The sequence below is a fragment of the Ctenopharyngodon idella genome, chromosome 21 (genome assembly GCF_019924925.1).
Source record: "Ctenopharyngodon idella isolate HZGC_01 chromosome 21, HZGC01, whole genome shotgun sequence".
In the NCBI taxonomy this organism is placed as follows: domain Eukaryota; kingdom Metazoa; phylum Chordata; class Actinopteri; order Cypriniformes; family Xenocyprididae; genus Ctenopharyngodon; species Ctenopharyngodon idella.
Window position 1 is genome coordinate 25,001,542 of NC_067240.1, and position 23,567 is coordinate 25,025,108.

The 23,567-nt window shown below is 36.1% G+C and overlaps 2 protein-coding genes across 4 annotated transcripts in view; both read left to right on the plus strand.

The window, feature by feature from the left end:
* crebrf (creb3 regulatory factor) overlaps nucleotides 1-8,530 on the plus strand; it is a 38,092-nt gene extending 29,562 nt beyond the window's left edge. For all 3 annotated transcript variants that reach the window (XM_051877586.1, XM_051877588.1, XM_051877587.1), the window contains exon 9: nucleotides 1,066-8,530. In XM_051877586.1, the coding sequence (XP_051733546.1) occupies nucleotides 1,066-1,184 (119 nt within the window). In that variant the 3' untranslated portion in view covers nucleotides 1,185-8,530. The remainder of the gene's footprint in view (nucleotides 1-1,065) is intronic.
* A 560-nt stretch (nucleotides 8,531-9,090) lies between these two features.
* bnip1b (BCL2 interacting protein 1b) lies at nucleotides 9,091-16,573 on the plus strand. Its single transcript, XM_051877592.1, has 6 exons — nucleotides 9,091-9,396; nucleotides 9,568-9,660; nucleotides 11,826-11,917; nucleotides 12,017-12,118; nucleotides 12,254-12,372; nucleotides 15,685-16,573. The coding sequence occupies exons 1-6, from the start codon at nucleotides 9,313-9,315 to the stop codon at nucleotides 15,879-15,881; spliced, it is 687 nt and encodes a 228-aa protein (XP_051733552.1). The 5' UTR covers nucleotides 9,091-9,312; the 3' UTR covers nucleotides 15,882-16,573.
* The last annotated feature ends 6,994 nt before the right edge of the window (nucleotides 16,574-23,567 follow it).

The following is a 23,567-nucleotide window of genomic DNA, read 5'->3' on the forward strand; positions in this document are numbered from 1 at the left end:
TGAACGCAATACGAAATCTGTGTGGGGAAATCTTCCGCCCTCACGTGACATTCCGATGGATTTCACGTGGATTCCTATTGAAATGGCTGGATTTCACCCATGAAAATTTGCTGAAAAACGGTAAATGTGACCGCAACTTTAATTCCTGGTTTGAAAACGTAGACATATCACTAAGGTGGCAATATTAGTGTCTTTTCTGTGCACTCGATGTAAAGGATTAGTTCACATCAGAATTAAAATTTCCTGATAATTTACTCACCCCCATGTCATCCAAGATGTTTATGTCTTTCTTTCTTCAGTCGAAAAGAAATTAAGGTTTTTGAGGAAAACATTCCAGGATTTTTCTCCATATAGTGGACTTCACTGGGGTTCAACGGGTTGAAGGTCCAAATTGCAGTTTCAGTGCAGCTTCAAAGGGCTCTACACGATCCCAGACAAAGAATAAGGGTCTTATCTAGCGAAACGATCGATTTTTAACCACAAATGCTCATCTTGCACTGCTCTGCGATGCGCCACACATTACATAATCATATTGGAAAGGTCACAAAGGTCACTAGGCGGAAATACCTATCCAGTGTCTACACAAAAAAACACAAAAAAAAGGTAAAACAATGATGTCAGACGATTTTGAGTTTGAAGACCTTTCCAACATGATTACGTCATGCGTGGCACATTGCAGAGCAGTGCAAGATGATCATTTGTTGTTAAAAAGTATATAATTATTTTTTTTTTTAGAAAATGACAGATTGTTTCTCTAGATAATACTCTTATTCCTCGTCTGGGATCGTGTAGAGCCCTTTGACGCTGCACTGAAACTGCAATTTGGACCTTCAACCCGTTGGACCCCAGTAAAGTCCACTATATGGAGAAAAATCTCGGAATGTTTTCCTCAAAAACCTTAATTTCTTTTCGACTGAAGAAAGACATAAACATCTTGGATAAATTATCAGGAAATTTTAATTCTGAAGTAAACCAATCCTTTAATGGAAATTCTTACCTAACAGTTTAATATGTTTACAAACTCTTATTGAGGAAAAAAGTAATAGCTTCTCTTTGTTCATGCAGTGCAGCCACCAGTGGCCGGCCAGACTTCAGACTTTGTGAATCAGATCCTGGAGAACACTGGGAAAGGAGATCCCACCGGAGGGCTGGTGGGGTTGCGTGTGCCCACATCGAAAGTGTAACGCCACCCTGGCAGGCACCTCGGAGCACACATGAAGCCATCAGCGCCATTCTTGTCCCACACTGTAACAGCCCAACACTCTGCATGTCCATTTCACTTGGAGACACATTCTCACATTGAAAGTGAATACATGCATACGACACCCGCCTGTCTGTGCATACGTATGTATATATTCACCTCTTGCGCACCAATGGAAATGAAACTATAGTAGTTAACCTTTGCACTCAGTAGTCTATTTCCTACCATGTGTGCATGTGGCAGGTATCAATCAACAGGCCGCCATGTTGCAAATATTAAAAGCCAATATATGAGATACCTCCAACAAATGAGAAAAAGAGAGAAAAAAAGCTAAACAATGATCACCAGTCTTTGCTGTAGCCATTTTCCTCTTGCATCCAGCTAAATCTGTCAAATGCCCATAAAGCGTTTTGAAAAGCAGAGCAGAGAAACTACGAAGGCATTAGCTCCTTTGATTTAGCAGTCAAAAGGGTGGAAATGCAGACTTTCCGAGCTTTTGAACGCGGCATGTACTATTTCACCTTTATACACCGACGACAACAATGCTGAGGCAAATACGGAAGAACACAAATACTGATGTTCAACAAAGAGTAGTGCGACGTTACTGAAGTTTGGTGTATATATGTAGGACAGAGATGCGTCGAGAGTAGTAGGTGAGGAAACGGGCCTCAGACGCCCGTTTCCGCACACTTGCGATCGTCTCAGGTTGGAGAGAAAGAGAAAGAGTGTGTATGTGTGTTTTTTCCTTCCTCTTTCTTTGACTTGAGCAGATGGTCAGTTAAATCCCTTATTGTAAATAGGCGGAATGATTATTATCCACTGGTGAAACCTTTTCCTTTCTACACTTTGGTTGAAGTGCCCTCGCATTAAATCACCCTTGATGTTGTTTTGCGAATTCTCAGCGAAAGGGGCTTAAAAAGTTGATTCCCAGATTGGGTTTTGTTTATATTTGTACTTTATACAAGTAAGATTCATTGTGCCTTGTAATCGCGGAGTTGAGGAAAAATAAAACTCGATAGAGAGCGCAAATGGACCATTTTGCAGAAAGCAAGTAGTCGAGGGGGGAGTCGAGGTTTGTAATGTAATTCAGCTCTTTAAAGATACTCTGAATGTACATAGGAACATGGAAAATATATATGCCACAGAGTCTGTGCTTTGTATCAAAAGATGGCTCTGGCAAATGTCTTTTTTCGGTACTTCGTTTAAGAGGGATGGGGGGTGGGCGGTGTCGTACTATAAGAAATATTCACATATAAAATACAAAAATGATGTTTGCACACTATATTTTGATTGTTTTGTTTTTTGTACCAAAGACACATGCAACTTAAAATGGCAACTAGCCAGTCTAAGTAAGGATTTGCACAGCTTACCTGACACCGTATTGAATGTAGGAAAAATGGTAGGGTCAGGGATTTCTAATGAACTGTGAAATTTGCTTGGGTCCAATTCTCTGCAGAAAGAAGCGTTCATTTGCATCCTCGTCGAATTTTGTACTGTTCTTTTTGGTTCTCCAATATATTTCTTCGAAATGTTTGTACCACCGTTCGTTTTCCCTCCATGAAGTTCTGTTGCGTATTTAAAAGTCCAGCTATAAAGATGTTTCTGTTTTTGCCCATAAGAAGACATGATCACAAAACCAACAGTTTTTGCTATAGTTGTAGAGAAGAGTGCATACACAAAAATAATACACAAAGTCCTTGTTTATAGTTTGTAAACACATTAATCCATGCACACATCGATATTAAGAATTGATAAGTTACTCAGCATGAAACGTTTCTATGCTCGTGTCTTCTTATTCTTATTGTTGAAATATTGAAAGAAAAATTAAATTGTGTATATTTTTGTAGAAATTTGCCTTTATCTTTCTTCTCCACGTTGCCCACAGATCTCTCTTCTGAAATGTTTTGAAAGCACTTATCTTGCTAAGGAAAATCAGATGATCCTTTGCAAATTGTTTGTTTAAAATTGTATTTAACACAACGATAACTTGTATACTTTGCCGGCTGAATCTCATGATAAAAAGTCTAGTATCGATGAAAACAAAAAAGTACTTTTAAATTTAAATTCACTACAACACGTTACCATTACAATTTACATCAAGTAAATGAGAAATTAGTCTTAATTTTAATGATTAAAGTAAGTTTTCGTGAGATTTCCCTGCCGCCATGTTCTCAAGCTGCTGCAAAATTTGTTCATTCTGAAAAATCTCTTCCAAAGGCCTTTTAAAAGTGACTTTATTCTTGATGCTGAAGCTTGTGGAGAAGGTTGTCGCTCAAATATCATTTTGATCAAAGAAGGGAGAATATTTTTTCCTTTAAAATCTAAACTGGTAGAGTTTTGTAAAGCTATTTTTCTGTATTTACTTTTGGTAGCATAGTAAAGATTATATATTCCGTCCATTATGTGTTGTAACTTCTTTTTTTTCTTTTCTTTCTTTTTTTTTTTTTTTTGTACATAGAAAGGAATTTAGATTTATTCTAATTGTGGAATATATATCTATATTCTATTATATATCTATAAATCTATAAATGTATAATAAGTTCTATATTACATGTAAGAAAGCAAAAGCACTTTGTCTAGACAAAAAGAAAAAACAAAACAACAAAAAAAAAGCTTCCCCCCTCCCATTTGCTGCTAAACCGACCTCGTTTGAATGCTGCGGTGCGTACTTGACTTTTGCCATCTTGACCAGAGCAGTGTGACAGAGAGGTCTTGAGTGGAGAGAGACATTCGTATGCGTGAGGTCTCTGACGTCACAATCTTCATTTGCCTTCAGTAGACATTTCCTATGGAAAAATACAAATTCTGCTTTGGATTTTTCTTCAGGTCGATGTACAGTGTTGACATTCTCTCTGGCCAGAGATTGGTATTGTTGTCATTGATTTTTTTAAAGTAATTTTTTACTTACTGAGGGAAATCTGAGGTATTTGACAAAGTAGCTCAGAAAAAAAAAAGAAATATATATATATATATATATATATATATATATATATAAAATCGCTGTACTGTAAGGCAGTTCCATTTGCCATGGGGAATCAATTGGACTAGTCTTTATTTAGTTTTAGTTTTAGTTTTTTTTTTTTTTTGTCTTTAAGAGCCCATCTATTCTCAAAAGACGGCAAAGCCGTTTGTTATGGCGGCAACGACTGGCCTTTCTTGTGCCATCTAGAGCTCAAAGCTTCCAGGAGAGTCATGATAATGACTCGAGCGTATAAAAAATGATAACAATCGTCCTGTACAATAAGCTTGATGGCAAGTAACAATGAGCATACGGAGATGGAAATGCATGTTGTCCTTCTGTCGACGGCCTGCTGTATTGAGAGCGTTTGGTGGTTATTGTAGTGCGCAAGCTCTCGCATTCAACGTGATGTTGTGAGCTGTGCTGTTTAGTGTTTTAACCAGGGGACTCTGTGGCATTCAAACAGTTAAGGAAAAGGTTGCTATTTAAAGCCAGTATTTTATCTTTCTTTCTTTTTTTTGTTTTGTTTTTGCTGATAAGCTTTTTATATAAAGAAAGATATTTAAAGAACACATACACATATACACGCACACATTTGTATATGTGTGTTTGTTTTGTTTCATAATGGGCTGTCACATAAGAATGAATTATGTTTATTTTATAATCTTGGGGAAATTATTTCTGCCTTCAAAAACACAGATATATGCATTGAATACATTAAAAAAAAAAAAAAAAAAAAACAGCAGTTCACAAAAAGTAAATATAATTCACTATTTAATTTTTTTTTTTCCGCAGTTTAAATGTTTTTTGCATAGTCCGACATTTAGCATCATATTCTTTTTTTTTTTTTTTTTTTAAAGGGAAATAATGTAGCTTTCTGTTTATAAACGATTTGCGTGGTTTGCTTGTTTTTTTTTTTTTTTGCACAATTTTATTAAAATTCGCTCGTACCGTGATATGCTAATGTATCCTGAAAAAAAAAAAAGCTAGCTATTTCAATTTGATTGATTGATTGTTTTCATCGTCTGCATATTGTTGATGATTCAATAATTTTGGACGCAAAGCTGCTAAATCATGTTGTAAAATTGTGTAGAGAATCAAAGATCATTCCCTGTTACATTCAAGCTACGAGCAATGGGTTTTATATGATAAACAATTATTTATCAAAAGATGGATCTTATGCCACTATATTTATACAGCGGATTCATGAAACTCACTTTGGATTCTTTCTAAAATGGCTACAGTATATACTCAAGAGCATTCAAACAAGCATTTACCTTTCCTTTTCAATGGTTTGTGTAGATATGTTTTCGCTATATTCAAGAAAGATTACTCCTATTGGTGCACTATGCAGGTTTTCCTCTGTAGAAAGACAGGATGATGCTTTCGTTTACAGCACTTGTGTTTCTTCTTCTTTTTTTTTAACAATTGTATCTGATTTATGGGTTTTGTAAAAGTACTTATCGATGGAAAACAACATGGTGACGAAACTGAGAAATAGCATTTCACGGAAGGCGGCCTGTCTTATTGTTGCTAAATAAACATGCTCTTTCCAATGTATTTAACCTATTGAATGTTGTAGATTTGTTTTGCTTTTGTGCTGTTGTTTAATGGACCTTGATGAATCATTTTACAATTCTGTGCATTTTGTTACTCTGTATCTTGTGTTCTCGTTTCAAGGTTTAGCAGCAGAACTCGAGCATGCATTCCTACATATCATGACTCCTGCTGCTCGTAAATGTTCCATTAACAAATCTGTATGATCCCTTTACATATGATATTTGAGACCATGGATATGTTTGTTTGCGCATGCTAACCTCGCTAAATTGATATTCATGGAGCTTTTGCGACAGACAGTCTTTATTCTAACCAATGAGCACAAATGGGAAAAGAATCTTTGATACTTAATCACCTCCATCACTCTCCACGAGCTGAAAAAGACCCATGATGCACTTGGTTTTACAGAATTTCCCATGTTATTTTTAAAATGATGCCTGCAAAATCAGGTGCCTTATTCAGACATGAGAATCCAAACTTGATCTATTGACATTTTTTTTACAGAAACGAGATTGCCCAATATGCCAAGAATTAAATTGTTTCCTCTGAAATTCCTTCTCTTTTGTTTGTTTTCCTGCTGTGTCGAGCAGTGAGCTTGCTTCAGATGAGAACTGTTGCTGCTTTGCCCTCTTACAGTTTTCATTGAAAGATGAATGTAGTCTTCCTTCAGTGGAGTCCAGTATGATTAAACGTAAAGACTTTGTCCCGTATGTTTTGGTTGAGAGACTATCCAAAGAGTGCTGCAATCATAGACTTTTTTTTTTTTTTTTTTTTTTATGTTTATATCATCGATTATATATATATATATATAAACCATGTGAGATTTCTTCTGTTTAGGTTCTGGTGCAAGTTTGAATCTGCCTTTGTTTTGACCTCGTCTTGATTCGGTAGAAGCATTCGTACATGATACATTGTAACTTTTATACGTTCGACGTACGCAGTGGTGGATTCTTCAGAAGCCCTCGGAGTGGAAGAAGCTTTGCAAAGACAATGTCAAACCTTTATCATTGTGTCCCCTCAAGATTATTGTGCCTCCCGATTCTTCTGGATCTTCTGTTCCTCAGATCGCCGGCTATGACCTGGAGCAGAGTCATTCACCAACAAACAAACAAACTGAAATGGCCTTTAGCAGTTGTTCTCCATTGAACAGAATCAAGGTTTTCCACGAACACAAACACGAGAAAAGGAAAAAAAACGACACAAGCAGAGGTGCGCATTGCTCGGCCTAGTCGCGGAGGGCGGGAAGTCTCAGCAGACATCCCCATTCGTACGCTTTCCTTGCACTCAGTCACTCCCTCAGAGAAAAGTTGAGTCTTCTTTTGGTGGTTTCCGCTGCATGACTCCCTTCATGGCAAAAGGGGGAAAGAAGCTCTTCGTTTTATTGGGTTCAAAAAAACGTGGACATTGGGTAGGAGTCCTGTCTCGCCACCCATGGTGCTGAATTTCAAAATATGTACTTGAACATCCTCAGAGCTATGACTTGGCATGTGTGGTCAGGTCCGTGAACTCTTCTCCCTCCCCGATCTTGCGCTAGAAACCGTTTCGAAATAAAGTTGCTCTTAAGACATCTGCTCAAGCCACTGCAACACCTGTGCCAAGACCCGACCCCATAGCGGGTGCTCAAATTGGACTTGGACCGAACCAGTGGTCGGGCGGGAAAAGGGCCGTGCTAATGTAGCGGTGATAGCTTATTTTGATTGTCTGTCTGTTTGTTTGTTTTTGTTTTTCTGTTGAGGAAGACATGGAGAAGCTAGTAGGGTTACTTGGACTGTTGGGCCCAGATCTCTCGAATCACTAACGGACTCTAAAAACCAACCTTACCAAAAAGGTTGACGACGACGACGAACGCTCGCACCTGTCCGATCGCATACTTTTCTACACGATTACACTGCAATGATTTACATTCCCTTCCAAACCTTTGCCAAATTTGCATCCAACTACTAAATTGACCTTCAACATTGGAAGCGGGTTTGCGAAAACGTAACCAGGGCCACCGAAAGCTTTTTGTTTCGATTCCTTTCGTTTCTTTAGTTTTGAAAATCCATGCAACATTCAATTTACAAACGACTGACATGAAGTGTCAGTTCTTTGAAAAAGAACGAAAAACCAAGAAAAAAAAAAAAAACACAATACGTGAACTTGTGCTTCTAATGTTGTATGGTATTCTACTTGATAATTTAGCATGGGATCTTTAAGTAGCTAGTATTGTGTGTGTACTCCCCAAGTGTAAAATCTCTCTCTCTTTATTTTTCTTCTTTTTTTTTTCGTTCGTTCGTTTGTTCTAGTCAGTAGGAAGGCTGTATTTCATTGCTAAGTGCTCTGTCATAGATCTCTTGGTGATATTCTTAAGCAAAACTTTGCAAAAGTGTATCCTACTGAAACTAACAGTTACTTGATCCTATTAGCAATGTCTATATTTGTAGTTCACATATATGCCTGTTCAAATACAATATCTTGACAGTTGTTCTATTTATGTTTCAGTGTTGTGCTGGGTTTTGACATTTTCTTTCACTTTTGTTTCTTTTTTTTTTTTTTGTTGTTTTTTCGGCACAACTAGTTGGAGAACAGCTTGGTTTATTGAGCCTTGTTAGTGTACAGATGTGAAGTAGGCTTAAAAGCAGTTGTGATTGATCTTCAAAATGTGTCTGTTTGTGTTATTGTGCCTCTTATTATTTGATTTCAATTTTTTGTATTATCCTTAATTATGTCACTGCATTGTATCAGCCCGGAGTTGGTACCACAATTCTGCTTGTAACCATGATAGTCTAATTCTATTATTGATTTTACTATCAAAATAAACATTAGAAACTGCAGCACTTCATCTGTTGTGTGTTTTCACTGGATTGCCTTATAAACCGCAGTATTTTTCATAACTTAAACTATGCAAGCAGTAGATTTACACACATGCTTCATAAATGCCATGTTGACAACAGTATGACTGCCCCATTGACCCAGCTGCCTCATTCTGTTCTTTCTCTCTTCCTACAATTCTTTCTCTCTTCCTCACTTTTTGGATGCCTGTCGCTTCTGGCAACAGTCATGCATTTCTCAGTCAAAATGAAACCAGAAAACTTTCCCCTACTTATTTTGTCAGTAGTCGTGGGGTTTTGTTGTCTTTCACAGTATGTTTGAATGTTAAGAACTTATTTTTAAACTGCAAAAACAATCCCAACTAGCTTATTTTAAATAAATAATATAGCCTACATACATTACATTTGGCACACTATAACAAAATTGGCTACGGTATTCCTTCTTAAAGTGCAGTTTATTCTTGTGATGACTCAGCGGAATTTTCAGCAGCCATTACTCCAGTTTTCAGTGTCACATGATCTGATGCTATATATATATTCTTTGATTAATAGAAAGTAGAAGAACATCATATGACATAGAAATCGTTTGACAGTAAAATCTCTACTTTTACTTTTTAATTTTTCTCAATGTAATAAACCCTTTATAAATAAATAATCCATTTTTAGGAAAATAGTATCATAAAGTAGTGTTACGTATGCACCTCATATCTTTCTGTTCCAGAAAAAAAGGCGTTGTGAAAATACGTTAACTTTTGGTCCTTCTGACGTACCGTATAACAACAAAGATGGCGTCGTCTTCAGATGTACACGTCCGAATATGTGGCCAAGAAATTGTCAAATATGATCTGGAAATTAAAGCTCTTATTCAGGTAGACTTCATTCTTAACATTGACACATGTGCCAGGGTCTTCCTGTCAGTCTTGTCCGAGAAACTAACTCTCTAAATACGAAGATGTGGCCATATTTGCCGTGCCTTTGTCAGTCAGTATGAATGGAAACATTCTTGTTTCAAAAAAGTCTTATTTGTTTTTTCGTGTCAGGACATAAGAGAGTGCTGTGGGCCACAGGCGGTGCTGATGGATCTGAACTCTACAGTGAAGGAAAAGTTCAATCAGTTAAGACTGAGGATTCAGGTACATTCGTCATTTCATATAACCATTAAGAAATGTCAGGGTAACAGTCTAACAAAGGGCCAAACTGCTGTCACCACTCTACAGGTAACAATAATAACGATATAGGATCTATAATGCAGTTTTTTGATCTGCGTTTACTTTAATTATTTATTTATTTTTTAATAATGCCAAGTTACTGTGGTTTTATTGTTACTGTTATGGCTTAAACTATGTTAGCAGTGTAACATTTTGTGATGGACAGCTGGATAATATCCATCATGATTATAATTGCATTATTGACATTTTGCAGGTTTTTGTATAATTGTATGAATGACACCGACACATTTCATTGTCAAACATTGTTGTTCATTTGCATTTAGTAAAAAAGTCATATTTGAAACATTGCATATTGACAAATATACTTGAAATATGTAACAGTTGGGTCATTAAGTGTCAAATCAACCAAATTTTGGAAACTTCTGTTTTTTTTTTTTTTTTTTAATTATTATTTTGTTCATATTTTGTCAAAATATAAAAAAAAAAATTACAAAATTACTGGGGGTAAAAATGACTTTAAAAAGATGGCAGCAGCATTATTTAATTTTACACAGAGATTGCTAGGTCTATTAGTAAATTCTGTTGATTCTGTCAATCTTTTGTTGCATTATATGGCAACAGTGACAGTTCAAAAATGGGAGAAAGCAGTTTTCAAGCTTTTTTTCCTAAGTTTGCATGCCTGTAACTCAAGAAGTATTAAAGATATCTTAATGTACGTTTAGATTTTTGTTCTTAACAGACTTTTCGTTTGATATCTTCAGTTTTAAGGCTCTACAAGTAGATATGGGGATCTCAATGTGGCTCCATGAGTAAATTATTAAATTGTACACATTTTCATTGTTCAAAAACCAAATGAATTTTGCGAACAGCTGATACTTACTGTATTTAAAGAGAAATGTCTGAAGAACAAATAATGTTTAAACTAGAAATGTGTCTTCTTTCCTTCTATCAAAACATCTGCATTGAACATACCAATTTTAACAATATTTCAGTCCCAAAAATACACTGAAATGGCCAAGTTTAGGCACACAAACTTAATTCCAGAGATTTGTAGAAGTACATTTCTGAAACACAAAAGTGTAATAAAAGCACCAGCTAAATAGCCATGTTTTTCCTTATTCTTAATAACAGTATATTTTTGTACTCTCAAATCAAGAAATTTACATTTTATGTGAATAAATACACATAAAATGTGTATAAATGTGTGTTTTGGAATGCAGTCATGTGAGAGACTTCTGGGAAGTCATTATTTTTATTATTTGGTGACAGACTTTGGCTCTGGCATTTCAGAATGACCATATGAGATGCTGTGCAAAGAAAACTGGTCTTTGGTTATTTAAGTCACGTGAGGTTTTTTTTTTTTTTTTCATCGAGGGATTTATTTGGTAAATGTTTTTCCATTGTAGTTTTATGCGCATGTTTTCTTATCGGACAAAAAAATATATCCGCCTCAATTGAGTGTTGAAGTTTTTTTTTATGCGTATCTTCACGTTTCCATCCAGCTTTTTTATGCTATATCTCAAAATGCTCATAAAATAGGTGGGTGGAAACATGGTTAATCATATTATACCACTTCTCCAATCCACTGGAGCACATTCACCTTGCCAGCACTCGTTCAGCAAGCTGGTCAGTTTCTGTATCACTGTGGCTTCTGGAGATTAGCTGGGATCTGATCCATTTCTGGTGCCATGTTGTTTTTAAGCGAGCGAATGGCCTTCTTAACTTTGGTGGCCGTAATTGGGAGTCTGCTATACTGTTTTAAAAACTCTGTGATTTACATTACAAGCTGCCATAATTTCATCTTACTTTTTGTCCATATAAATAACAACATATTTTTGCTCCTTTTGAGCCTCTGAATAAAATTGATGTTTTTTTCCCCATTGAATGTAAGCTCCATATTCTTACTGTATCATACTACTGTACTATATGGACAATAAAAGCCTGATGTATCAAATATGATACAAAACATAAAACAAACTTTCTCTTTTTAAATTCTTTTATATTTTGTTTAAAGGTTAAATAAACTGTTCCATTTTAAAAAACAAAACAAAAACCTGACTAATATTTAATTTGTCAGGCTTTATGGGGTTAACATTGCTGATATTAGCGAAACTACATTTTTTTGATAGGACATGGAACAGATGGCGAAAGAACAAGACCGAGAGACTGATAAGCAAGCTATCTTGAGTGAAACGGAAGGCCATCGGAAGCAGATGTTCAGGTTAGAAAAACAATATTTATTCTCTGATTATTTTCTGATTATGTGATGAATGTCAGATAATGCTTTAATTTCAGTATTATCACTTCTCCCATGTCTCAGCAACCAGACGGCGTGGAGGAAGGCAAATTTAGCCTGTAAGCTGGCCATTGATAATCTGGAGAAGGATGAACTGCTTCAAGGAGGTGACACAGTGAGACAAAGGTAAATCATGTTGCTGTTAGGGGCAGTTATTTTCAGCCAATCAGAATCAAGTCTCAAGTTTTTTACTACTCAACACTGTTAGCCAGTACTCTTTTAGCCGTATTTACTAAATTCTCCATGTTGTTTTGGGTTCAGGAAGGCCACTAAAGAGAGTTTGGTGCAGACGTCCAGTGACATTACAGAGAGTCTGATGAGCATCAGCCGTATGATGTCACAGCAGGTGCAGCAGAGCGAGGAGACCATCGGAACTCTGGGTAAAAAAATATTTTTACGAGCTCTAGGCCACTGTGTCTAATATCATCACCATTATGATATAATAATATCAATCTATTTAAGGAATAGCACACCCACAAATGAGTAGAAATTGTGCAGAATTGTTAGATGTGGGTGATTTATTGCTGTTGCTAATTAACAAGGTTTTACACCTAAAGAAATGAAAAACGCATTTGAGAAATATCAGTAGTCTTAGAAAAAGTTTATTTTATTCCATGTGACCTTAATTTAGGTCTTAAAATTTGGTGAATACAACCTCAGATGAGCAACAAAACATGACATATTACACCATGCCATTATTTATTTAACAAAAAATCAGCCAAAATGGAAAAGCCATGTGTGACAAACTAAGGACACCCTTACTGCTTCCATAGGAATTAATAGGGTAAGAAGCAGTCAGGCACTGATAATCAAAAACCCTCTGATTAATGGATCATCAGCAAGTGTGATCACCTCTATAAAAGCAGAAGTTCTGGCAGTTTGCTGGTCTGGAGCCTTCAGGTGTTTGTTAACACAATGCCAAGGAGGAAAGACGTCAGCAATGATCTTAGAGAAGCAATTGTTGCTGCCATCAATTTGAGAATGGTTATACGGCCATTTTAAAGCAATTTAAAGTCCATCATTCGACAGTAAGGAAGATTATTCACAAGTGGAAAACATTCAAAACAGTTGCCAATCTTCCGATGAGTGGAAGTCCCAGCGAATTCACCACAAGATCAGACCGTGTAATGCTCCGAGAAATTGCAAAACATCCAAGAACAATACCTGACTCTACAGGCCTCAGTTAACATGTTAAATGCTAAAGTACATGGCAGTACAATCAGAAAAAGCTGGGAGAAGTGTTTGTAAAGGTTTCCAGGAGAAAGCTTCTTCTCTCTAAAAAGAACATGGCTGCACGGCTTAGGTTTGTAAAGTTGCATCTGAACAAACGTCAAGACTTCTGGAACAATGTCCTTTGGACAGACAAGACCAAAGTGGAGATGTTTGGCTATAATGCAAAGTGCCAAGTTAGGTGAAAACTAAACACAGCACAGTGGTGGAGGAGTGATGATTTTGGGCTTGTTTTGCACCTTGCAGTCATTGAGTGACCATCTGCATATCAACGTATTCTAGTGCCAAATGAGAGGCCATCCGTCCGACAGCTAAAGCTTGGCTGAAGTTGCACAATGCAACAGGACAATGATCACTAGCAAATCTACACCAGAATGGCTGAAAAAGAAAATAATCAAGGTGTTGCAGTGGCCCAGTCAAAGTCCAGACCTCAACCTGACTGAAATGTTGCAGCAGGACCTTAAAGGGTTAGTTCACCCAAAAATGAAATTTCTGTCATTAATTACTCACCCTTGTGTCGTTCCAAACCTGTAAGACCTCCTTTCATCTTTGAAACACAAATTAAGATATGTTTGATGAAATCCAAGGTTTTTTTAATCCCTTACAGAAAGCAACATAATTACCATCATTGGCTCACCTGGCTCAGTATTGGCTTACGCTGTTCGACGCATGCGTGTGATGCTGACGCAGGAGTCAGCCAATACTGAGCCGGCGTTCTGACTTAAACACGGAAGCGCTGAACTGCGTTCACTTGGTCAACTGCCAGGGTAGAGAAGAAAATGTTGAATAAAGTCATTATTTTTGTTTTGTTTTTGAGCACAAAGTGTTCTCGTCAATTCGTAACATTAAAGGGTTAGTTCACCCAAAAATGAAAATAATGTCATTTATTACTCTCCCTCATTATCGTTCCACACCCGTAAGACCTTCGTTCATCTTCGGAACACAAATTAAGATATTTTTGTTGAAATCCGATGGCTCAGTGAGGCCTCTGTAGCCAGCAATGACATTTCCTCTCTCAAGATCCATTAATGTACTAAAAACATATTTAAATCAGTTCATGTGAGTACAGTGGTTCAATATTAATATTATAAAGCGACGAGAATATTTTTGGTGCGCCAAAAAAAACAAAATAACGACTTATATAGTGATGGCCGATTTCAAAACACTGCTTCTCGAAGCTTCGGAGCGTTACGAATCTTTTGTGTCGAATCATGATTCGGATCGCGTGTAAAACTGCCAAACTGCTGAAATCACGTGACTTTGGCGATCCGAATCATGATGAGTACATTAATGGATCTTGAGAGAGGAAATGTCATTGCTGGCAATGCAGGCCTCGCTGAGCCATCGGATTTCAACAAAAATATCTTAATTTGTGTTCCGAAAATGAACGAAGGTCTTACGGGTGTGGAACGATAATGAGGGAGAGTAATAAATGACATTATTTTCATTTTTGGGTGAACTAACCCTTTAAGAGAGCTGTGCATAAACAAGTGCCCACAAACCTCAATGAACTGACGCAACATTGTAAAGAATAGTGGGCCAAAATTCCTCCGGAATGATGTGAGAGACTGAAAATGTCATACACAGATAATGATTACAACTTATTTCTGCTAAAAGTGGCTCTACAAGCAGTTGAATCATAGTTTGTCACCAATGTCTTTCCATTTTGGCTTTATTTTTGTTAAATAAATAATGACACAGTGTAATATGTCAGTTGTTGTTGTTCATCCCAGGATGTTTTTACCTAATTTTAAGACCTGCTAATGACCAGGGGCCTCATGTATAAAACTTTCTGTAGACTTCATCCTAAAAGTCTGTGTACGCACAAAAGCTAGAACCTGTGCAAAATTCCTTTTTTAAAGCCCAGTCATTTGAAGATTGTGGGTACATGCATCTCCACCCTGTGTTCTCCCTGAAACAAGCATATATGGAGCTTACAACACCTAGTTGTACTATGCATAACGTCATCTGCATATCATTTCAATGCATATTCCATCCACGTGACACCATGTTTAACGGTACAAGACATTAGCAAAATACGGATTATAAATGTCATTTGTGCCGCCACATTGCATTGCTAAAAATTATTCAGTATCCTTACCTTTTAGAATAAATAAATCAAAATTCTATAAAATACATTTCAGAGAAAGTTTTCAGAGAAGAGGAGTTATTCTCCATCTTTTCCACTGGCCAAATAGTATTTTTAATTGTTTTAAACAAATCAAATTTATGCACTGTTGCCTATAAGGTAAACATATATTTTAGGATGTTTATATAGGCTATTTTTAATGGAAACAGTCCTTTTTGCAGTGTAAATAATTGTCTGGTAATGGTATCGCGTGTTTCGCCAAGTCCAAACTGAGTAAGTATGAGTGGAAAAGTAACATTTCCAAACTGCAATGGTCATGTCACTGTGTCCAAATTACTTTTCCACCATCCTTAAGTTTTTGCTCTCTTTCCAGCTACATCCTCAAGAACTGTACAAGAGACAAATGAAGAGTTTAAGGCCATGACGGGAACCATTCACTTGGGGCGAAAACTTATCCTGAAATATAATCGCCGTGAACTGACCGACAAACTGCTGATCTTTTTAGCTCTTGCCCTGTTTCTGGCTACCGTGCTCTACATCTTGAAAAAGAGACTCTTCCCCTTTATTTAGCGGAAAAGTGAACTGTGTCAACTTACTGCTTTCCAGAAATCATTCTGTGAATGGTACAACCCAAATTGGCCCAACAATTCTTTAACCAATGGTTTTCTCAAAATGAGAATTCTGTCATCCACCCTTAAAAGTGAGTGAATGATGACACAAGCTTCAACATTCTCTAGGGACACGATTACTGAAGTGTTCACTAAACAGAAAGAGCTTTTCAGAAGGAAATAAATGCACTTTCGCCAATTGCTACATTAGTCTTACTGATTGCGTTTTCACATTCTGAAGCATATTTAGTAATCATTGTGGTTGTTTGTACAGTAATGAAATGTTTTGATTTCGGGTTAGTTCTGTAATACTTCATAACCCTGACACAATGTGTGCATAAAGTTCAGAACAACCTTAAATATGTGTGCACCATATGAAATACTGTCCTGAATAATAGATATTCTGTATCTGTAACTCATTAGAATATAATGAAAATGTACATTATAGTATCTGACATCTTTCATGTTGTTTACAGCATCAGTAATGCCCCCTGAATGATTGCTATTCCAGTGACCCTGTTGAAAACACCTGATTTATGTGCATACATGAATAGTTATTCTCCATTAAAGATCTTAGAGCATGATTTTAGTCTGTTCACAACATCCAACATGTTTGGGGGTGTGAGAGTCTTGCATGTTCTTTGGTGGAATGAACCACTAGAGGGTGTTGTATTTCTTTTTTACTGCACTGTGTGTCTGGATTTGTCTTACCAAGTAGATGACTTTATTTAGAACTGATTAGTTTTGTCCCTTATTTAGGTCAAATGTTTGGAGTAATTTTTATTAGTGCATACATTTGATCAAAAATACAGTAAAAGTAAAACCAGTAATATTGGGAAATATTATTTTCATTTAAAAGAACTGGGGGAAGTTATTTTTAAATTTAATGTGTTACAATATTGAGTTTCTCCTTAAAAAAGTAACTAATTTCATTACTAGGTTACTTTTTATGGAAAGTAATGTAACATTACTTTTGCGTTACTTTTTGCTGCTTTTGGCAAATATAAAGGCCCTTTCACACCAAAAGTAATAATAAGCCTCAGGCTGATAAAGGGTTGCAGATTCATGCCTGTAGAGGGCGCAGCTCAAACAAACCTTTCAGCTGTGCTGCCATTCTGAATTACAGAAGAATAGGATTTTTGTATCCGTTGCGAAAAATTATCTATGCTGTGTTCGAAATCGCCCCCTATACCCTCATTCACTACATTACTCCACTAATATAGTCCACTTGAAGGAGTGAATGAAAATGAGTGAGTGAATTCGGACACTGAGTGCGCCGGAAGGGCTGCCGATTTCGCATAGTTTGTGCTTGCTGTTTAATAATCATTTGAAATGTAGCAAACTGGCAGCTCCAGAATATTTATGTTAAACTCTGCCATGAAAACTAGCATGTACAAACCTTAAAAAGGAAATTATACCTGAATGATATTATACTGGACCAGCGCGGTTTGGAAAATGAATGGATGATTGATTCAGCTGCGGGCGCCATCTCCTGGCGAGACGCGGGAATTTATACAGCACGCGACTCTCACAGTGCATTATGGGCATTCTCTAGCCGTTGAGCGTGCATCCAAAGAATATACACTAACAAGAAGCGACACTCAATAGAACGTTCCATTGAAACACCGGCGCCCAGCAGCAGCCCTGCGTTTCCGCCATTTTGGGGTGAAAGCGACTCGTCAGTCCACTAATTTCTATGGCAATATCAGCTGCTTTATTAAAAAAAAAGTACATTAAAGCTGAAATCCAACCTGAATGATGACAACACAGAATAAAATACTATCGCTAGTGATCATCAAATCCTTTTAACAGTTTATTTTACAGACTTTGTGTAAGCCTTCCACTTTTTTTTCACAAAACCTTTTGCTCTCTAGAAACCCAGTCAGTTTGGGTTAAAATTCTTTAAAAGATCTAGTATTAGCATTAGGCTTATAAACACTGAATTAATACCAACATATGAAATTAAATTAAGGACATGCATCAGAAAAATTGGGAATGTTGGACAATAAATATATGAATATAACAGCTTGATTTTGCAATGTTGTCTAATGTCCGTTAAAGCAAAAGTGTACAAATGTGGGAATTATGCGATAACGGACACAGCAATGCATCATGTATTATAAGATCGTTATGTTTTTAGCGTGATCCATTAAAACGTAGCCTACAATATAGCCTATTTCAATTCAGACCTAGTAAAGTGATACTATATAGTGACTATTACTCCACTATGTCTGAAATATATTGTTCGCTGCAAACATGATGAGCTTAAATTTATTAATTATTAATTTACTATTAATAAATGTGTAAAGTTGCATAAAATGGAAATACTCAAAGTAGGCTAACTACGTTACCTCAGATGGTTGAATGGTTGGATTCCACAACTGGTAAAATAAAACATATATAAGACAATACAACATTTACTGTAGGAGCCATACAATTTACTGATGATTTCATTTGAATAATGTTCTTTTCTTCTGATTTGGCAGTGAAATTCGCTGATTTTGGGTGCGTAAGATGTGAAGGATTCTATGGTCCGGTTAGTGTTTTCACCCCATAATGGCGGCCGCGCTACCGGAGCGCCATCTAGTGGCTGTTGCTCAAAAAGTATCAGAGTGTCGCCTCTTGGGTTCTATACTTTTTGGTGCATCGGTTGTACACTCGTTATTGCAGTGCATTGTGGGATTGAATGAGTGCACTCAACACTATGGTTTCAGACACCACTACAAATGGCTGTCCCCTCAAATAATGCCCTATTTAAGGGTATAGGGGGCGATTTCGGACACAGCCCTGGAATTCTATCAGTGAGGGATTTACTCATTAAAATACCTAGACATCTAACAGAATTTTTAACCTCAATACCTTCTACCTGATCTTTGTCAAGATTGTGAACAGACATAAGTACGGTGTACATTTTAGGACTTCCTCACACCTCAGTCATACAACAAAAAGGCGTCATGCCTCAGACTAAAAGGCTTCAGTCACTGGACAAAACGGCATCGCGCCTCAGCCTGAAAGGCTTCAGGTCTCAGGAAAAACGACGTCAGGTGTCAGGTCTCGTACAATTAGGCATCGAACGAAACAGCCTCAGACGAAAAGGCATCGGATGAAACGGACTCAGACAAAAAGGCATCAGGTTTTTTTTTTTTTGTTTGTTTTTTTTATAGCCTAACTTTCTATTGGCTTTTATCCCATCATAATGCCGTCCTTCAATTGTTTTTTTTCTTTACTGTTACTATTCCCAAATTGATGTAAGATGTGTGTGCGTGCATGTTAATTATGTAGAATCTATCTGTTGATGGTATTCATGTAGGCTATTTAAAAGAAAAGAAAAGAAAAGAAAAGAACATGCCGATTTTCACATTGGTCTGCAGAAAAACAGCAACAGGCTGAATGAAAATGTAAAATGTGACTCTTCCATCCAGATAGTGGTATTCTGTTTTTATTGTTATTTTTTATGCATTCCATTTTTATTCTTATGTATTTGTTTCCTTTTTATGTAAAGCACTTTGAATTACCATTGTGTATGAAATGTGCTAAATAAAATTGCCTTGCCTTGCCTAATCGACTCTCTGACAGTAGGTGGCGCTGGAACAGAAGAAATAAAGTCGTTTCCCTGGTAACCTCTGTACACAAAGCAGCTGTGCTTATAACAAGGCATTCAAATAGCTCGAAAGATTTTTTACCTCTTATATAAAAATGAACCATGGTTTTACTACAAATAAAACAAAATGGTTATTGTAGTTAACCATGTTAACCACAAATTAACCATGGTTTTGCAACACTATAGTTTATGATATTTGTAGTAAAATTATTGTTATACAAATAGTAGCCTATCCGAAAAAAAAAAAAAAAAAAAAAAATCATAGTTACACACTTTTAACCATGGTTAATTTTCGTATGTGTTCACAATAGTTTGCAATGCAAAATATTTGCAAAATGTTATTTTGCTAACTTTTTATACATGCAAATAAAACTAGTGTATAATACAAATTTACAAAATAATCTCAGTGGGATATGTTTTATACAACTTAGTGTAACATTTAACAGAAAACTGCATGCACGTGACATCACATTGAGGCGGGGCAATTCGCTTCTTTCTAAGTCCGTTTCGTCTGATGCCTTTATGTCTGATGCCTTTTAGTCTGAGGCTGTTTCGTCTGATGCCTAATTGTACGAGACCTGACAACTGACGTTGTTTTTCCTGAGGCCTTTCAGTCTGAGGCGCGATGCCGTTTTGTCCGATGACTGAAGCCTTTTCGTTGTATGACTGAGGTGTAAGGAAGTCCTAAAATGTACACCGTACATAAGACATAATTTCACTCTTATTTCGAGTGTGTATGTGTGTGCTGAACAAAACAAATGCTGTCTTGCTGCACTTGGTTTCTGAGGGTAAAAAGTGTTGAAAAGTGTCAGGTGATGTAATTTTGTTCACATCTTCACAACTTATTTCTTCATAACCTGTCAGTAGCAGTGATGTTTTAAATGCACAGAAGGCCAAAAGATGAATATGAGGTTAATTTATTGTGGAAAAAATGTTTTTTCTATGAATATATTTGATTACTTTGATACAGATCCCAAATAAAAAAGTAAATGGTAGCTAAACAACAAAACAGTAAAAGAACAAAAATAAAATAAATATCTCAAGCATGTATATAAAATGACTTGCCAGCACTCTATAGTGGCTGCAATGAAAACTTCAAAATAAAATCCACAAGATTCACTTCATGCATAACTTTGAAAAAATTAATTTAAATTAAAAATGAAATATCTACAAGATACACATTGAAACAGAGGGGAGTGAGTCTATGCATTGACCAAGTTGCCTTATGAAAATATGGGGATACATTCTAACAAGTTTATGCAATACATTATACAGTATATCAGTACAGGTGCATGTTACAGAGATGAGGTAGGTCCAAAATCAACGTTCTGCATATTATATCATATTTTAAAATAAGTATAATACGTATATGACTGTAATCTGTCTAAGAAGGCATAGGTTTTTATCACGTATGAAAAATGTCTATTCTGAATTCTAAGCAAGAAAAATATGAAATCTGATCTTACATATTAGATATGTCACATCACCTTGACAACAGCAACACTGCAGTGACACGCCTGCGTCTGCTGCATGAAACACGTGACATATAAGAGCCTCTGTCTGCTGCTGAGGCTCTACCTGTGCTCAAACAGAACCAGAACCTGTCAATGACAGTTCCTGATCCGCATGTCACCCTAAAATCAAAAGAAAGGCATGGTAGTATTTGATGTACAGCCTTAATGTTTATTTAAATGTTAAAGATTTTCAGGAATTATTTACTGAAATTAAGTAAAAGAATTTTTCCATTGAAAAAAAAAATCCTCACCCTCATGCCGTTCTAGACCCGTAAGACCTTCGTTAATCTTCGGAACGCAAATTGAGATATTTTTGTTTAAATCCGATGGCTCCGTGAAGCCTACATAGGGAGCAATGACATTTCCTCTCTCAAGATCCATAAAAGTACTAAAAACATATTTAAATCAGTTCATGTGAGTACAGTGGTTCAATATTAATATTATAAAGCAATGAGAATATTTTTGGTGCGCCAAAAAAAACAAAATAACGAATTATTTAGTGATGGCCGATTTCAAAACACTGCTTCAGGAAGATTCGGAGCGTAATGAATCAGCGTGTCGAATACGCAGTTCGGAGCGCCAAAGTCACGTGATTTCAGCAGTTTGGCGGTTTGACACGCGATCCGAATTATGATTCGACACGCTGATTCATAATGCTCCGAATCTTCTTGAAGCAGTGTTTTGAAATCGGCCATCACTACATAAGTCGTTATTTATTTATTGATTTATTGAACTGATTTAAATATGTTTTTAGTACATTAATGGATCTTGAGAGAGGAAATGTCATTGCTCCCTATGTAGGCCTCACGGAGCCATCGGATTTAAACAAAAATATCTTAATTTGTCTTCCGAAGATCAATGAAGGTCTTACGGGTTTAAAACGGCACAAGGGTAAGTAATTATTGACAGAATTTTCATTTTTGGGTGAACTAACCCTTTAAGGTAATGACAATTTAGCATATTTTCCCTCCGAATTAACAGTTTAAAACATTTTAATGGTCCTAAACAACATTTTTTTTTTTTTTTGAAAGGAAAAATTTAATTTATTTCTGTGATCAAAGCTGAATTTTCAGCATCATTACTTCAGTCTTCAGTGTCACATGATCCTTCAGAAATCATTCTAATATGCTGATTTGCTGCTCAGGAAACATTTATGTTTAATATTATCAATGATGAAAACAGTTTTGCTGCTTCATATTTTTGTGTAAACGATGATACCATTCAAACATTTGTGGTAAGATAATAAAAATAGAGAAATGAATGCTTTTATTCATCAAGGATGCATTAAATTGATCAAAAGTGACAGTAAAGACATTTATAATGTTACAAAAAATGTCCATTTAATAAATGCTTTAATGATTTTGATAAATAAGTGTAATAAATGCTGTTCATTGAACTTTCAATTCATCAAAGAATCCTGAAAAAAAGTAACACCATTTCCACAAAATTTTCAAGCAGCAAAAATGTTTTCAACATTGATAATAATCATCAAAAATTAAAAACAGAAAATCAATATATCAGAATGATTTTTGAAGGATCATGTGACTGAAGACTGGAGTAATGATGCTGAAAATTAAATTATATTTTACAATATATTCAAATAGAAAACAGTTCTTTTAATTTGTAATAATATTTCACAATATTACTGTTTTTACTGTTTTTTTTTTATTAAATAAATGCAGCCTTGGTGAACAGAAGAGGCTTCTTTCAAAAACATTAAAATATTAAAAAAAAAAATTAATATTTTTAATAAATATATATTTTATTCATTAGGGCTCCTTCACATGACGTGGGGGAAAAAAAAAAGTATATCATGGTATATCATTAACAATTCGTTTTCCATGACTTACTAATACGTCAGCATGTTTTACTAATTAATTTCCTCATATTAAGTAAATCATGGCCACGTTGTAATAATTTGTTAATGTCTTTTAGTTAAATCAAAACGAGGGAACGAATTAGTACAACATGGCCACGATTTACCAAAACTTGAGAATGAATTCTTAATTTGAGGACACAACATGTTGTGTGGGGCTTCATAATACATATATAATTCCTTTCTTATTTTGGGGTGACATGTGACCCAGACATGTTTCTGTGAGCTTCACCCAAATGGCCAGGCATCAAAGCAGACAAATACTGAGCTTATGGAATGATGTCATCACAAAAACACAAGGCCGGTTTTTGTAATAATGCTATTGAGGATTGCAGCCTGACAGACTCCCTCTAAGCATTCTGAAGAGTCTGCAGTCTGAGGAATGCACTTAGTCCACAATCTACAAATACATCTCCAAAGGGTGAAACGCCTCTGAAATATTGCGAAATTTTTGAGACTCCTATCAAATACTGTACCAGTCCATGTTCTCACAGAATGACCGACGGCAGCTCTAAATGTAACGTCGCATTGAAATACCCTGTCATCGCTGGTGCTCTTATAGAATCACTGGAGACTGCAGCTTATTAGTCCTTGAGGGAGGCAGGGAAGGAGAGCAGTGAAACAAGCCTTTTGTGCACTACAGGTCAAAAGTTTGGA